Genomic DNA, 18,019 nt, shown 5'->3' on the forward strand with positions numbered 1-18,019 from the left:
ACTGTGGGGCAGACAATGCCTAGAATGCATGCCAAACTGGATAATCCAGTATGGCCACTTTACACTTTCATGTAAAACGTGCTTTGCATCAAATCCATTTTGTGCCTTGGTGAGTTGGGGTGGCCACATCACCACACCATATAGGCTGCAGCTTTATCTGAGATTAAAAAAGAATACGGAAAAAATAGCATTAATAACATTAATAATAATAAAACGAAATAAATCTGCTCCACTGATGTGAATGTCGAGTTGCCCAATTGCTGTTGAGAAAAAGAAAAAAAACTGCATGCAGATGAAACTCTTTTTGCAGACCGATTTGCATGTCGAGATGCTAAATTTGCACGCTCATTTGCAAGGTTTTGGGCAAGGTGGGTGCCGGAGCTGTGGGGGTTGATTGAGCCTGCGACAAATCGTCATACCAGAAGAATTAGGGTTTTGCAGGAACTGTGTGGATTGTTCGAGAGTTCAGTGTGGGCGTTGTTGATGGTGCTTGTGATTGTGGGAGCGAGAGAGTCCCTGTTGCACCATTATGAACCATGGTGCTTTCTCACGCTTCTGGTTTAGTGAGGGTTTTTTCATTTTTATTTTTATTCGGGACCGTCTGGTAGATATCGTATAATGCAACCCCACCTGCATTTCTGCCGGGGGGGTCATTCCTTACAATGAAAAGAGGAAAAAGGGGGTTTTATCGGATATAGGCAGAGGGAGTAGTGGCACCATGGAGGTGTGAGGAGCAGCAGGCTTTAGAAAGAGGAGGAAGACAAGGAGAGGAGAGGAGAGGAGGGGGAAAAGGCTATTGAGACTGAGGGAGGCATGTTGCCTCTGCTCGCACGCCATCTCCCAGCACTGGCTGCTTTGTGATCCATTGATCATCCCTTTTGTTCCGTTCTTTGCAAGTGGGTCCAAAGATAGAGATGCCTTTCCTTTGGAATCTGGCCTGCACCCCGATCAGATCACCTCACGTTCGCCCCTCTGCTTCACCCTCATAACCAACCCCACAGATAGCGGGAAGCCGGTGAGTGAGTACGTTGCTGTCTGTCTCTGTCTCTGTCTCTCTGTCTCTGTTTCTCTGTGTCTCTGTGTGACTCCCATTCTTCCTCTTCTCCTTTTTGCGATCCTGTCATCGCCACGGTATGTGAGTGCTGGCTCCATAATTCTGGTTTGGATCCGGCTCTTGTGGCAGCACCCGGGTCAGCCTTGTTTCCACGCGGAATTGGTATGAGTTGTTAGTGGCTCGACCTTGTTGCTGCAGAATTAGCTGGCGAGGTAGGATCTGAGAAAGTGTTTTCTCTTGGATCCTCCTGGAATGGTTGCCATGTCCTTGCTGTTTTGTTACTGATTTTTTTTCAACGTGTGATTTTTTGGAGTGCTGTACTTTGTTTTGTTTTGTTTTGTTTTGTTTGTTTTTAATCTTGGATGCGGAATTTGTGGTTGCGTGTACTTGTCGTTAGCTTCGTTGCTGTTAGTATTTTATATTTAACGGGAGCTACAGTCTTATTCTGTACCCAATTTGGTCTCTTCCTCTTAGCCTTGACATGTACGTCACCGTGGCAGTTGATTTCATATGTCTGCCTGTGGGTTTCGTGTGTTGTGCGGTCTGTATGGTGGATTTGTGGATTGGGCTGTCTTCTATGCGTCTGCCAGAAAGTTTCTTGACGAGTTGTTGGAAAAGTCCCATCATTGAGTATCTGCTTTCGGTCACTGTTCTTGGTATCGATCTTCTGAACTCTGCGTGCAACTTTTAGCAGTTGTCTGGCTGTTTGTTGCGATGGTTTCTTGGTTTTAGAAATCTCCGCTGATTTGGTGAACGATGAAGTTTTGCTACTTCGCTTTTGGAAGCTGTGAAAGGTGTAGCAATGTGATGGCTTCCCTTGTTTCGTCAGCGTGCCTGACGTCGAGCGCAAAGTCTCACATCATTGCTTGGTATTCGTTCTGACAAAACATGCGAAACTCTGTGTAGGTATACCACAGCACGGGTTGCATTAACAGCCTCCTCCCCTTCCTGTACCCGCGGTCGTTTTTGGCTAAGGACTAGATCGGACAAGCGAAGATGGCAACACCCGCCACAGCCATGAGCTTGTTACACAGCCATACCATGGTGGGATTCCATCGGAGCAAGCACGGACCCTGCACTTTCAGTTCCGCACGTAACTCGCTCTTGAGAACCGCAGTTTTGGGTGGCGGCATGGTCAGTCGGTGTGCGCCTCCTCTTGTTCCCGCCAAATCAACAAGCTCAAGATCTTCCACGAGACGAAACTCGAGCATGTCTTTCAACAATGGAAGCATGGCGGAGAATTTCAGTGAAAATGATGAGGATTACGCTGATTCTACAATCGTGGAAGCTCTGGAAGTTAAGAGCGGGCCTGATGGCTTCATCATCAAGATGCGGGACGGGAACTTGGTCAAGTGTGTGCACAATAAACCAGCCGAGAGAGGCAAACTCCCCGTCTATGCTCCGCAACCGGCCATCGTCCTACAATTGAACGATGGCTCTAACCTTATGCTCCCCATTATTGTGCTTGAGCTACCCAGCATAATGCTCCTGGAGGCTGTAAGAAATGTAAATATTTCCCGCCCGACTGTATACCAAGTCATGAGCAAGATGTTGGAAGTGTCGGGATACAAAGCGAAGGTTGTCCGGGTGACCAAGCGTGTCAATGAAGCTTACTTTGCCAGGGTTTATCTCGTCAAGGACGGAGACGAGACCACCACTGTGAGCCTCGACATTCGTCCCTCGGACGCCATCAACCTCGCCGTGCGATGCAACGTCCCCATTCAGGTATGCGCTAATTGACAAGGTGAATAATCTTTAAATCAGTGTGTTGCTTCAAAATGTGCATTTAAGTGGTTGCGGCGCAGTCCCATCAATCTACTCATACATTTCTTCTCTTCTCTTTTCTTTTCTTTTCCATTCAGGTTAACAAGGAGCTAGCTCTAGGGGACGGTGTTCGCGTTGTAAGTGAGCCCGAGAAGCTTCCATCGAGCATCGTCACCAAAAATGGGCAAGTCATAACTGACATGGACAAGGCACTTGCAGGAGACTGTCAAGATGCCAAAGAGTTCATCATCATCCGAAACATGTATATTGCAGCTGTGGAAGAGAGGTTTATTGATGCAGCTAAGCTGCGAGATGAGCTCCACCAATTCAGGAACAATCAAAGGTGATTGATTGATGAGGTCATCCAATTTGTAGGTTGAGTATTAGATCTGGCAGACGACCAATTGATGAAGCCTGAATTGTGGCTTTATAGTTCTCGTTTGATAGCATACATCAAGTCCCTGGATAATGTGCTCCACGCCGTATTAACCTCCCTTGCTCTTGAGCGTGGCGTTTGCTCAAGCAACATCAATCATGTACAAACATGGGTATTCTTCACCGACGGAGCTGCTAAGCTTGCCAAGGCCAGGCAGAATCAAGCTTCATTGTATACGGCAGCCCGCCATGCTTCTTCAACGCTATGCCGTCTTCTCCACCTTAAGGATCTTATTCATCATCCTGCTCAACTTATCTGCTGAGTCAACTTGCTGTGCTCAATTGCAGTCTAGAATAGAGTCTTAGGCTTTACCTGTACATATGTTACATAGACTAAATCCACTCAGATTATTAGACCTGCCGTTATAAGAGCCTCGGGTACAGCGAGTAAGATGTGGGGCCTTTCAGATCATCATTGTCTATAGTAAATAGTGTAAATCTTATGGGGGCTTGTGTATGTTTCACTGCAAGGTAGTCATCCGTAGATTTGTTGCAAGTGCTCATCTGAATTGATCACTTCCACGCATGTGTTGATTTGCCACTATTTTACAGAGAGCTCTAGGGGGAGTTCGGTCAAATTGAAGTCTCGAAAAGTGAGGCGTTATTTGGACACAATAGTACTATTCTTATTTGCATTTTTTCATGTGATGGCAGCTATACGACATTCTACATGGAAACAGAGTCTCTTTTGTCTCCTTTACCCCCTAGTTCATTTTCAAGGTGGATAATTGGTGTGTGCAAAGTTGAAAAATGTGCACATCTCTAGCGGAAACCGTGAGCTACTTCTTGTTATGCTCCAGTTTTTGAAATGCTGCTCCTTACCTTGAACCTTTAGTTCATTCAATCATTGAAGGTTGATCAAAAGAAGTAGCTTTACAACGTGCAGGTTTATGAAAGTTTAACTTTGTTAATTTGTATTTCTTCGTTGGTACACATATACGAAGACTATCTGTACCAACAAAGAATTAATGTTACAGGTGGGACATATTTTTCATTGTACAAGCAGGCACATATGTTCAAACTGTGGCCCACGTGACAGATTCCTTGACACAATATCCATGTTCCAGGTGCTAAGTTTCACTGTAATTGATTTCAGCCTTAGAATAACTCGAAATTTCAGCGTTAAGAAATCTTATGCATGAGTAATTAAGGTTCAGAAACTTTCAAGAGACAAGATGATAAGAACTTAATATAATTTAGTTATATCAATTTTAGAGAGTGAAAATCCATAGAATATGGAATTGTCTTGATAAAAAACTGAAATAATACATATAATTTACAGCTTAAAATGTATTATTCACATATACCATACTTGCATACAAAAAAAGAAGTTTTAAAAGTTCATGTATTTTGATTTTAGTTGTTTAAAATATATGCCACATTTAACTACTTTTGAATTGAGCCAACTCCAAAAATTGTAATATATATATATATATATATATATATATATAACAATATAGCCTCTATAATTTAAAAAAAAAATTATAATCTTAAATGTTTCTATAAAAACTTCATAATACTATAATTATCTTTGCAGATTTTCTAATGTAACACTAGATCAACCACTTCTATAACAATTGGTATTTATGCCCCTAATATTAGAAGATCCATCAATACTTACTTAGAATAGTCAAAGTTTACAAATCTTTTTTATTAGCTATTACTAAATTCATAAGGTTTTATTTATTTATTTATTTATTTTTAATATCTCACATAAGAATTTTACAACTTTTAGGATTTTTTTCTTCAACTATGAAATATATAACATGTTCTTAAGGCTCTTCAGAATTAGAACTTGCTTTTCAAGGGCCTACATTACATCCCAACAATCCTTGTATTTTTTTGTAGGGACTTGTGCAAAGTTCTTGGCTTTCTAGAATTAGATTGAAAAAAAAAAAATCAGAATAATTTACATTTGGAATGTCTCTACATATGGTAGATAAGGTCCTTCCAAGCCATATATGGTAGATTTTTGGATTTGATGGTCTAAATAGAAGCCAAGATCTTTCTTTAATATCTCTCTATGAATTGAAAGCTTGTTATGGCCTTTAATTAAGTGGTCTACAATATGACTTAAGTTCTTTGTTTTCTTGAGTATTGACAAAAGCTCATGTATTTGCTAGTTGCAAAATGTTATTGGGTTGAATCCTCTTCCAATTACAAGAAGATTAAAAGCCTTCTTGTAATTTAGGTGATATAATAGATAAACCCTTGTTTGTAATACTTCCAAAATCTTAGCAAATACTTTGTTCTTAATTATCCTATATTTTCAAAACTTTATATACTTATGAATTTTGGTTTTGATGAATGATTGTTTTTCAAGTACATTCCTACCCTTTTTTTTGTACATTTATCTTATTTTTAATAGATAAAAAAACCTCCTCTTTTTATACATGCTTTTAATGAAATTGGATTTGGATCATCTATTGAAATTTGATGGAAACTATTTGTATCTTTCTTCTAAAGGAGTACTAGTGGTTTATTTTGAGAAAGTCAAACATCATCACCACCTAATTCTTTGTACTTCATAACTAGCCATCTATTTAAAACTACATATAAATTAAAATTGATAAATCTCTCTAAGACCAATGAGTTGTACTACATCATTACATTTGTATCTATGAACATAAGATTTGAAGTTTACTACCTTTTGTACAAACTCAAGCTTGAAGCTCAATTCTTAGTACAATATAAAAGACTTCATATAATCTAAAAGAAAAAATATATTTCTACTCTTTGAACGCTTTGAAAGATAACTAAAAAAGACATCAATATCTTTAAATATATGCCCAACTAAGTAAAATCCAACTTAAATTTCTTTGAACACTTCACAATACATAAGCAAAGAAAAGAATGCCATTAAGTACTAATTCTTGTTATCCTTAGCAAAGTTTTTAAGCTAGAAGAAAAATATTATAGAAAATAGAAGTTATGTGATCAAAAGTTCTTCAAGCACAAACAAAAAAATCTCGAGGAATCTAGATTTTTCTTATAACATTGTTTTAAAATTTATTTAAAGATAAAAAAAATATCAATAATTTTAAATTATTTGTCTTTTAAGTCTTTGTAATAACCTTGCAATAGATGATATTGTATAATTTAAATGCCTTGGCCAATAGTCAATAAAGTGATGCACATATGTTTTATTACTATCCTAAAAAGTGACCACACTTACAATATTAGTTAAAAGCTAAGTAAGTCTTGTATTGTATTTGGTGGTGATATGTATATATAGAATGGTAGTTTTGGCAATGTCTATTATGTCATGAATGATGCGAATGAATTTTATTTTATTTTATTTATTTATTTATTTTTAACTATAATAGATTATATGGCATGGGCTTTGGTGGCTAAAGTTGGCAGTACTCTATTATACAAATAAAATATATTTTTTAGTAATTTTGGTGATTTTGTAATATATTGCTAAAATAAATTACATATTATATACTCAACAAACAAACTATTGATTGGTTTAATAGCTAAATTATTAAGCAACTCTTTTTTAATCTTATTTACTTCAACTTAAAAAACTAATTATAAATCTTAAGGTAGATTTATCTATAATTAATATATACATATTTAGCATTATAATTAAATAAAAAATCTATCAATATATTGAGTAATAACAACCAATTTTAATATTTTATTGCAAAGACTAACTTCAAAAAATATGAATTAATATGTATAATTTAGATAATAAATTGCTTTGAGTAATACATATGAAAAAAATAATATATTGATATCAATGTCAATGCTCTGTAATAGAGAGTAAATTTGCAAAATATATACTTCTATTAGAATTTGGTATCTTACTATTTACTAAAGAATATAAAACAAAGTAAGAAATAATAAACCTATTAAAAGACCTTTTACTGCTTCTTTCTTAAATCCATTTGATTATTTTAATCTTTGATAATAAATTAAAAGATAAAATGAAAAAAAATTCAAAGGAGTTAGATTAATTCTTCTAAAGCATTGACTTGTATTTTTTTTAATTATGATAAAGTAAAATTTTATTTCACATTTAAGAAGAAATAAGATCTATATTATCTTTGATAATAGCAAGGATAGTATCCATTGCTTGAATTATATCAAACATAGATCATTTCATTCTTTTATTTCTATAGATTGATGTATCATGGATACATATATATATATATATATATCAATTGTAATCATTACCTAGATAGGTAGAATTAGGTAAAAGTAGATTAATTTCATAATATCTTCTAGAAAAGCTCTCTAGAAACTTCCTAGATGCTATTTTGACTTTACATATGTTTGTAGTTGATTGATAGGTTAAAAACTTGGTCAATAAGCTATCAATGTGCCACATATATTGGAAGCTTGAGGAACAAGCTAACTATATGGCATCCATCTAGAAAACTTGCCTTTCAAGTTAAGATATGTGTCATGCAAAGTCAATACGTTTTTAGAGGTCCTATAGAACGTCGCAACATAGATCCTAGGTAGATAGTATATATAGGGATAAGAGTGAAGCCTTCTTTACTCTTATCAATTCTTTTCTTGCTTTTAGTCCAAATTCAAGAGTTTTTAGTTTCTTTGTCTTTTGGCAATAGCCATTCCAGTTTCCTTTTGATATACATATTATTTTAATTCTATTTTGCCACTTTTCTTTTTATACAAATTTTTCAAGTTTATACATCTTCTTTGAGTTCATATCCTTGACATGATGATAGGATTTCTTGTTGATATATACTTAATTATGAAAAGAATGTAAAAGATGGTATCTATCAATATGGACTATTTAATTTAAACACACTAACAATTAGTGTAACTACTAACATATAGAAATTTGATTTGTTAATTAATATAGTAGCTTAGTAGATCATAGCAGCATAATTAATTATTCAACTATGTATTGACTACCATCTAAATTATAAGTATTCAACTATCTATTATTATATATTATCTAACAAGAAATATCTATAAAATATGAATATTTTTTAATAATTTAATATTTAATTTATCATCTTTATATATATATATATATATATATATATATAATAGAACCTCTCTAAATTGATAGTACTAAGACCAAGTATTATGATTTGACTTTGGTCTTTCACATTGTCAAAGATTAAGATGATTTTTCTTTTTTTTGATAAAGAATTATTCAAACATTCCTTTAGCTTCTTTTAAATCTTTTGAATTTTTTTTTCTTTAATTTTTTCTATAATGTTACAAGAGGTTTTATAACAATTACCATTATTTTCAATGCACTCAACAAAGCATGAGACATCATACATGTGATTCACATTATCTAATGCAATCTTTGATATTGTATTATTGCCTATTCTATCCATTCTAACAAGACACAATACTTTCATTTTACTTGCAAAAAGTTGTTAAATTATTGATATACATTTTTGTCCACCAAATACTACTTTTTCTTACATATTATCCTGAAATTAAAAATTAAACCATAAATTAATAATAAACAAATGTAAAAATGGATACATAATACATATATTACATATTAAATTAGTTTTTTAAATTTAAGATTATATAAAAAAAATCTAACCTTAATTATAATATACAAGTATATATATAAAGAAATGAAATAAAATCAATAAAATCTATTTAAGACATTTCTACTTCATAGTTTACTATATTTTTTAGTAGTTAAAATCTACCACAAGCTTCCTATGATCTTATATTTTGATAAGATATTTTCTTAAATGCATCAAAATATAAAACCTTTACTACAATAACTCCAATCAAAAACTTTTTCTTTAATAAAATCAAATACTTACAAATATATACAAGGTTTGGTTGGTGCTAAAGATTCAAGCTTTAACACTTTTAAATAAAGTGAATCAATTCATCACAATCTAATTGGTCTTTCACCTATTTCTATTCTTTCCAATATTTCTTTTCTTTGAACACCATTAAATGAATGTATTTTTGAAAAAAATCTTAGAATATATCATTGAAAATTCATAAAAGTGTGTTTCAAAAGGACTCATTCTAATTGTTTGAAATTTATTCTTCAATGCCATAATTTGTAATACTATATAATTTATATAACTATGTAATTTTTACTATTATAAATGTGTATATTCTCTATAGGTTTTGAATTGCTTCCAACTTTAATCTTAGATATTCTTAAATCAATTACTATTACAATATCATATTGAATAATTTCATGTATGCTTTTCTTTTTAATAATAAAGCAAAATGTAGTATAGCTTCAAATTATTATGTGCAATATACATGTTATACAAGTAATATTTATTTTTTGTATTATTTTAATTTCTAAATATCAATATAATATTTTAAATCTTTAATGTTAAAGATTTACTATTTATCTTTGGATTATTTTTCATTAAAAAATAACATGAAATTTAATTGAGATAGCAAAGACTTGCTAAAATATTTATTTCTTTGATAAAATATTTATGAAGTCCTACATTCATTTTCTTGATTTCACACTCAAATTCCAACCATTTTGCTTAATAAATATGTCTCATGATTTTAAAACTTTTTGTATTTGGCAACAGTTTCAAATTAATTAATTTTTCATCTTCTACAAAATGCAAGTCTTCCAATTTTTGTAACAAATGCTTTGCTTGAAAATATTATTCTTTAGCAAGATTCAACATGTTATGTAAATGATTTTTATAACCTCTCACTTCATCAAAAGTTGCAACATTAAGCAATACACATATATTATTATCTATTTTGAAATAGCACTTTATAAGCTTGTCACTTCCTAGATCACAATAATACTTTAAATTCCAAAATAATTCTCTAAAAGTTTTTTACACATTGTTTTACATGTCTTTACTAGTAAATAAGCTTTATTCAATATAAAAAATAAATCCCTTAATAGAAGCTTATTTTACAATATATCCTTGATATATGTTATTAAAACATCAAAAAAATTCATAACAATTTCAATATTCTTCAACAAATTTGTATATTGATTTTTATCCAATGTCTTTGTTTTTCAACAAAAATTTCAATGCCACAACACATGCTAAACATTCTCTCCAAACATCTCCTTGAATACCTTCCATATTTGATGTAGTACTAATATCTTAAAAATAAATATTAGTTTGTTCCATCTTGATTAAAAATATTTGTTTCCAAATTCATAGTAGAATTCTTTAAATTAAAATATATTTTTTGATCAGCTCCAAACTATAAGCCATAATGACTTCATTTGAAATATTTTAACTTTGTTCCATCACAATACATTTACAATTAAATATTAGTTTAAAATATTATTCAAAGTATTTATTCTATATTCTTACAAAAAAAATTGATATATATATATATATGCATCTATATCCTACAGACTTAACATGTCATCATAAATTTATTCCTTTAATCTTGTATAATTTTAAAATTGATGTTTTATCACTACATGTACTTATTCTATTTTATAATGATAATTCAATTAATTGTACAAAGCTTTTCATTCTTAAATCTTCATTATAGCTTCATTTTTAATGCCCAATATTATTTAAATTGTTTTAAATACCCTTTTCTACACAAAGAAAGAAATTAACAAAGTGTTAACATGGATTGTAATTTATATTAATATATAAATTATAGCAAGTAAGCTTGAAAGTTTACCCAACTTTTGAGTGAGTTTTATGCAACGGATACTTCACGATATTCATTTTTCAGATTTATGTGCTTGTAGCCTTGCAGTGCGTAGGACATACTATTATATTAAAAGCCATATATTTTGGTATTAACTGGATTTTGTTTTACATGAATATCAGCTTGTTTTAAAATCAAAATAAAATAAAATGAAATAATAAAAAAAACGCATCATAACTTCATATAATTTCTTGCTCTCATAAATTTTGCAAACTTCTGTTTTTTAATTTTTGTTTACATTCTTAGAGTGATTTCCCATGGTAGGTCGGTTCGGGTTTGATACAACTCAGAAGAAGCTCGCATCTCCTCGAGAAATTTTACGGTTATCAGTTAGCACAGTTCTAGTGTGTGTTCTGAGACATAGTGTCTACTTGAAGGGATAGACTCTTCGAATATTTGGCTGTTATTTTAATGCATTGGGTTCTGGTTCTTTCGTTATCTTGTACTCACATTCTGCATCGTGAACACGATGCCAGGGTCGTGGCCGACACATCTGATTCCGAACCAATGCGATACCCCTTACACCTCCGACTCCGGTAGTTTTACTGCAACTCCACACTGTGGCCACTTGTTGGTTTTGCAGGGATGGTTGAAGCCTTTCGTCAAGTGGTATCAAGGACCAAGAAGGGATCTAGAGGTCCAGCAAGCATATTGGCGACATGAAAAAATCAAATAAATAAAAATAAAAAGTCCTAACTCAGACAGCTGGGAAGTATGTGCGTGAGTTTTGTGAGTGTGAGTTAATGTTTTGGCCAACATCGTCAATTTGCACAAAAAAATGTGTTGGGTGTTAAGGTAACGTTGCAGATTCTCTGCGGCTATTAGCTGTTGTACACTACAGACCTTTCCAGTTTTGGTAATGTATATTTCCAAGCTTGCCAATAAGTGTGTAAGCTTGTGTTTGTATGGAGAATTTCAGTTTGAGCTTAGCAGGATTGATGCAAAGTCCTATTTTGTTGTCTACTTTTCTTGGATTCATGTCGTGCTAGAAGCCCATATTTTAATAAGGATTTTGTGGTTCTGATTGTACAAAAGAAGTTTAGTCATATCTAAGCTTAAAATATAAGAAACTGGTTCAAGGCCATCAGCAGATTGGGCTCAGTAGCGTAGTATTTTCTCTTTGTGGTGCACTTTTCATTTTTTATTTTTTATTATAAGATCAATTTTACTGAATGAATCATTTGAATCCAAAAAATTGTATGTCATTAGCGTTTGGATGAATCCTTTTGATATAAATTGATTACAAAGTATAAACATAAAACGATAGTCTTGATGTGTCACATGCGCAACCCAGAATGATTATATTTTGTCATCAGAAACATCGAGTTAAATTCAATGTAGATGTGCCTGCATTTTACAGTATGTTTTTGTTTTGTTTGGCTATGTCAAATATTATTTGGGAATATTAATTTGAAATATCAAGTTATCAACCCTTTCAAGAATGCCAAAACACATTCTAAAGTATTTAAGACACTTTGCATCACAAAATCATCATGCAATAGATTAACAAAACATACTGCTTAATGGACATACATGAGATGCATATATGATATGGTTGAATAATTCTTTGTTTTTATGTCAATTCTCATGTAATTTTTTTCATCATCATCATCATATATATATATATATATATATATATATTAATATAATATGAAGTTATAAATAAATGACATTTTTATGTATAACATTTACTATTTATTTTAATATTTAGACTTCATTCAAAAACTATAAACTATAAGCATATTTTGGCACATTCTGGAAGAATATAAAAAAAAACAAAAAACAAAAAAAAAAAAAAAAAAATAGAAAAACAGCAGGTATTGTCCAAAGAGAAGTTTAACAATTCAAACGCATATAAACTCACTGATTAGTTGCAAAATTTTAAGAAGTCTAAGAGACCCATTATGAAACTCTACTTTTACACCATATATAATTTAAATCTATAGTCTTACAATATATGCTTATTCAATTTGTTTTGAGACTCTACTTTTACACCATATATAATTAAACTCTATGGTCTAACAATATATGCTTATTAGAGTAAATACAATCAATGTTTGCTATACTAATCAACAAATGTCTAATAGACTTTGAAAGACTTATTTTGTCAAGCCATGTAATAGTATAGTAGACTCTAAAAGTTTTAAGGTATTGCCACCAACTAATAGTGGCCACAACTTGTGAATTAGAAATAAAATATTACTTGTTTGTAATGATAAAGACATAATGTATTTTCTTTATCACAACACTAACCATGTATCTTTGTTTGACATTGTATTATACATAAAACATTATGTACTTATGGGAAGGTTTGGTCTAGTGGACTTAAAGATTTAAAGATTAAAGTCACCATCTAAGGAGGCGTGGATTCAAAATCAATAATTGTCACAAAACTACTATATTACTTGATTATATATTAAGGAGTATTTTGCTTCTTTCTACTACTACTTCTATATACTTTCTTTATTAAAAAGTCAAGAGTATAAAATTTATATTAATAATTATATGTAAATATGTATATATGTATATATATATATATATATATATATATATATATATATATATAATAAAATTATATACATTTAATCCATATATATAGTTTCAATTTTTGATAGGTCTACAATGTTTTTTATAAGTAAATATTTATGTTAATAATTGAGTGTTTAATATCTAATAAAATTAAAAATACAAAATAATTGATAATTCAAGAGCATAAAAACTATAATATGATTTTATTTAACAAAAAATATAAACTTGAATAAAATATACATTTATATCAGACGTCGTTTTTTGATTGATTCTAATCTTTTTAAGCCTTTTTTTTAATTTTTTAATTTTTTTTATAATTCTAATATATTTAATCATGTCATCTTTGAATTAGAAAAAATATATATTTAAAATTATATGTATGAAAGATTATTAAGAATGTAAAAAAAATACATACATATATATATATATATATATATATCATTGTAAAATAGCAATATCTCTGGTTAGTTTATTGTTACACCATTATAAAAACATTGCTGAATAGAAAAAAATTCAAGTTAAATCATAAAAAAATTGTATTAAATTATTATTTAATAAAAAAAATTATATATTAAATATAAACATAAAATATTTTTTAAAAAAATATACATATATAGAAGTTTTTTAATTTTTAAGGTTGTATTATGTCTATATATATATATATATATATATATATATATATGTTTCTTTTAAGTGAATTTTTTTCTTAACACTAAAAAAAAACTTTAATACAACACATAGGCCATTAATTAATATTAATAATTTATTAAATATCTTTGATACATATGTGTGTGTGTGTGTGTATATATATATATATATATATATATATGTAAAGCTTTGAAGTAGTTTCTTTTATTAATTAGAGCATAATGTTAGTCCACCATATAATGCAATAAAATTATTCATTGTATTATTCTAAAATCTACTAATTTTTTATTTTATTTGAACTTCTTAGTTCAACTATTTTAGAAATTTTATTAGATCTAAAAAATTATAGATTTTATATTTTATTTTATTTGAAACATCAATTCATTAACAAAGTACATTAATATTACAAAATATGAATGATATGAACTAAAAATAGTCATTGTTGCATTTATGCCATACCTACACAAGTAAAATCTATTTAATTATTTAGAAATTCAATTATTTATTGAATAAAAACTCTTGAACATATTTTATTAAAATTTACTTATTAACGTTATTATTATGTATTAGGATTTTAACAAATAAAAAATAAAAAAATAAATTTAAAGTTCATTTATTACTACCTTTTAAATAATTGAAAAAAAATCTGATTGAACTGAAAAATATACCAGTTTTTTTCATGTGTCTTTTTTTTGTCTTCATGTCCGAAGCAAATACTTTTAGTTTCGGCCGTCCACTACCTTTTTCTTTAAAAGTATCGACGACGGAGTCCACGGTGATAGGTCGACACCTATCGCCGCTCGTCGCGACGCGTTCGGCGTCGGCACGAGTCCATGGCGACGGGAGGGCAGCAGCACCACCACCATCGATCCATCGATGAGGGGTTGTGACGCTGCGCATCAATCGAGTCCAGTGCCTTTGCGATGAATGGGAGAAAATCACACACACTCCCGTGACTGATCGATCTAGTGCTGAAGAAGAAGCTACTATTGTAACAACGTGACAGCACGACCACCATCGCAAAGTGAATCATGCGTGGCATGGGATTGTCGACGGGCCTGGGGCAAAAGAAGAGCGAGGTGGACGTGGGGAGTGGAGACGATGTGGCCTCTCGTGGGAAGCCCACATCGAGGCCAAGTGTGACGACCAACCCTCCTGCGAAGAGCCAATGACGAGGTGGGTAGTTTTCATCGTCGTCGACGACGTCTCCAAATCAGGGCATTAGCCCTCTGGATTTTGCAGTAGTGATATTGTTGACTCTCATCACGAACTGTGCATTTCTCGGTTCAGTTAACCCCTCGCTGTCTCGATTTACAATACCCAAGAGTTTGATTGGGGATAATTACGTTGGTAGAGAGTGTGGGTTGCGAGTTTTGGTTTTTGGTTTTTGGTTTTTGTATTTTGCCCCCAGTGTTTGGGTGCTTGCGATGGAGCAGATGTTGTTGTCGGGGAGCAGTGTTGTTGTGGCGAGTGCAATTTCATCCGCGTGTGTTGCTGCATCATCGGCGGGGCGCAGCTCTAGTTTACAATTAGAATGCGTGAGGAGGAGTTTGTCGTTGGTGGGTATTGGTTGCGAAGGGAATAGGAGGTTTGTAGGATCCCGACCTGAGCTCCTTGGGTCCCGGTTGTTGGAAAGGGCTTCGGGCGTCGCTCGTGTGTCTGCTGGACAGACTTCTTCAGGTGAGGGTTGCCAAGTTTAGTGTCATGTGAGATAGGGTGATTCCGTGGTTTGGAAAGTGTTTGAGTCCTGCTTTTGCTTTTGCTCTTGGTTTCGTTTTGCGTGTGAGTTGTTCAGTGTCTTGTTTTCTTTAAGATGCAGCTTGTAGGGCAAGCATGTTCGGGCTTCATAATTGTCTATTGTGTTATTAAGTCGGGCTTTTTCAAGAACCATTTCTTTTGTGAAATGTGAAGTAGCACTTTCTCCAGCCTTATCCTCTTTTGTGTACATGCTTCTGATTTAAAATTGTCTGGAAATGAGTTGAAGGTGTTGTGCAATTTAAATGAGATTCTCGCGAACTCTTAAGGTCCCATCGGTGCTAGTACAGAGTAGTTGTATTGTACTCTGTAGTTGGTTACGGGCACCATTTGGGTGCAAAGGGCGGCTTGGTGTGTGTAGTCTAAAGGGCCTAATTTACATTCTCTATGTTTGTTTATATGTTTTTTCTCGGTGCACGATTGAAGCAGACCGTTTGCTTTTGAGGGTTGTGTGAACATTTTGTGTTTTTTTTTTTTTTTTTTTTTTTTTTTTTCTCTCTCTCAATTGTAAATTGACAATGTGTCGGGTGATATATATATATACATATATATATATATATATATATATATATTGTATGTATTTGCAGGGGATTTTACTGTACAAAGGAGAACGTTTCTTAGAAATTATGCAGCGTATTGGTTGTTCGCTTGCACTGCAGCTATGACTGATACAGCAGGAGCACAGCCTGCAGCGAAGAGTACGTAATTATTTATTTCATATTGATGTGGTTTTTCGGTGAAATCTCTGAATACGCCAAATTTCGTAAGGAGTTTTTTCTGGTTGTATCTCCTCTTTTATAGAGATACAACCGAAAAAATTCCAATGTCTACCATTTGAAGCAGAAGTGACGCACGAACTCCATGATTCACAGACTATTTTTCTTGCTCTTTCCTTGTGCTACCTGGTGTCAGTTTTAATTGGAGATGTGTGGACGATGGGGAATAGCGAAAGTCACAAAAGCTTGAATGAAAGAGTACTGCCTTGTGTGATTTATATCTCATACACTGACGACAGCTAAGTGAACTGTAATTCAGGTTCTGATGCATCACAAGGTTTAGCGATCTTCTACAACTACGCCCTTGCATTCAACCCTGCAAAGTCGAGGCTTGCTCTTGAAGAGAAAAACATCAAGGTGAGACCGCTTCCTCGCTTATCACATGCCATTGCTATTGAGATCACGCATCACAATACCCACCATACTCGTGGAATTCGTATGTTTACACAAGCTGTTCGTTTTGTTGTAGTATGTTGAAACGAAGATCGACCTCTTTAATGGTCAGTCTCTGGAGCCATGGTATTTGAGACTCAACCCCAGTGCTTCAGCTCCCACTCTCGTCGTCGGAGATGAGAAGATCACGGAGTCTGTGGAGATCATTAGGTGGGCAGATCGGCAGGGGGCACCCCTTGGTGGAGATTCTGTCGACAGGGCCTTCGTTGACGAGTGGCTCAACAAAGTGGATGCTTGGGACGGTAACCTATTTGCAGCAGCAAATTCTCCAGCTGGTGCAGCACTTAAATATAGCACAGAGTACAAATTCAAAGTGGCAGAGGCAAATGCGAAGCGAAACCCCGACATGGCTGAGCTCTACAAGGAGAAGATTTCTACCTTGAAGAAGAATTATATCGATGAGCCAAATGATGAAGCAGTTTGTGATGCAAACCGCCAGCAGCTACGAGTCCTGTTAGATGAAGCAGAAACAAGACTTGCAACCAACAAGTTCCTGGCGGGGCCCGCGTATTCGGCTGCCGATGCGATCTTCACTCCTGTTATATACCGCATCTATCTCCTGAAGAAAGATGGGGAATATTTGAGTTCTCGACCGAACATCAAGCGCTACTATGAGGAGATAAAGAAACGGCCTAGTTACAAAAAGGTATTCAGCGTCTCAGATAGCGCCCTCGCTAGTGCCGGGGAGGTTCTTCCTGCTGTTGGACAGGTATTGTTTGCTACGCTGACAGGAAAGTATTAGAAAGTACCTGCACAAACGTCTGCAATTCCTGTACATTTCGTCCCCATGAGTGTACATTTTCAGTTCTTTTCGGATCGTTCTAGGCTGCCTTCATACTACCTCAGAAAGAACAACACAAAATTGTATGTTTGTTCATAGATTCGCCGTGTATTTGCGGTGAGAATATTCACCAGCAGACCTATATAAGATGTTTGAAAGAATTTTGATATTATTGAAATTTCTTCGTCA

The 18,019-nt window shown here is 33.1% G+C and overlaps 2 protein-coding genes across 10 annotated transcripts; both read left to right on the forward strand.

Annotated features, from left to right (window-relative positions):
- Positions 1-707: 707 nt before the first annotated feature.
- Positions 708-3,870, forward strand: LOC112278068 (bifunctional nuclease 1). Of its 7 annotated transcripts, none has more exons than XM_024511129.3 (3): positions 708-1,015; positions 1,961-2,779; positions 2,917-3,870. In XM_024511129.3, exons 2-3 carry the CDS (start codon positions 2,051-2,053, stop codon positions 3,163-3,165), a joined length of 978 nt encoding a protein of 325 aa, XP_024366897.1. In that variant the 5' UTR covers positions 708-1,015; positions 1,961-2,050; the 3' UTR covers positions 3,166-3,870. The 7 variants fall into 7 exon arrangements, with proteins under 7 accessions (XP_024366897.1, XP_024366922.1, XP_024366914.1 ...); XM_024511154.3 differs by having other exon boundaries at positions 965-1,019; XM_024511146.3 differs by having other exon boundaries at positions 998-1,710.
- An 11,077-nt stretch (positions 3,871-14,947) lies between these two features.
- Positions 14,948-18,019, forward strand: LOC112294325 (glutathione S-transferase TCHQD). Of its 3 annotated transcripts, XM_090244850.1 has the most exons (5): positions 14,948-15,241; positions 15,502-15,745; positions 16,408-16,518; positions 16,856-16,953; positions 17,066-18,019. In XM_090244850.1, exons 2-5 carry the CDS (start codon positions 15,502-15,504, stop codon positions 17,789-17,791), a joined length of 1,179 nt encoding a protein of 392 aa, XP_090100976.1. In that variant the 5' UTR covers positions 14,948-15,241; the 3' UTR covers positions 17,792-18,019. The 3 variants fall into 3 exon arrangements, with proteins under 3 accessions (XP_090100976.1, XP_090100980.1, XP_024400398.1); XM_090244854.1 differs by lacking the exon at positions 16,408-16,518 and having other exon boundaries at positions 15,102-15,241; XM_024544630.3 differs by lacking the exons at positions 14,948-15,241; positions 16,408-16,518 and having other exon boundaries at positions 15,318-15,745.

The sequence above is a fragment of the Physcomitrium patens genome, chromosome 2 (genome assembly GCF_059467195.1).
Source record: "Physcomitrium patens ecotype Gransden chromosome 2, ASM5946719v1, whole genome shotgun sequence".
Lineage (NCBI taxonomy): Eukaryota > Viridiplantae > Streptophyta > Bryopsida > Funariales > Funariaceae > Physcomitrium > Physcomitrium patens.

Coding starts and splice junctions, on each gene's coding strand:
- LOC112278068 (XM_024511129.3), top strand. CDS start 2,051: ATGGCAACACCCGCCACAGCCATGAGCTTGTTACACAGCCATACCATG. Junction 2,780..2,916: donor GATGCAACGTCCCCATTCAG/GTATGCGCTAAT, acceptor TTTTCCATTCAG/GTTAACAAGGAGCTAGCTCT.
- LOC112294325 (XM_090244850.1), top strand. CDS start 15,502: ATGTTGTTGTCGGGGAGCAGTGTTGTTGTGGCGAGTGCAATTTCATCC. Junction 15,746..16,407: donor TGCTGGACAGACTTCTTCAG/GTGAGGGTTGCC, acceptor ATGTATTTGCAG/GGGATTTTACTGTACAAAGG. Junction 16,519..16,855: donor AGCACAGCCTGCAGCGAAGA/GTACGTAATTAT, acceptor ACTGTAATTCAG/GTTCTGATGCATCACAAGGT.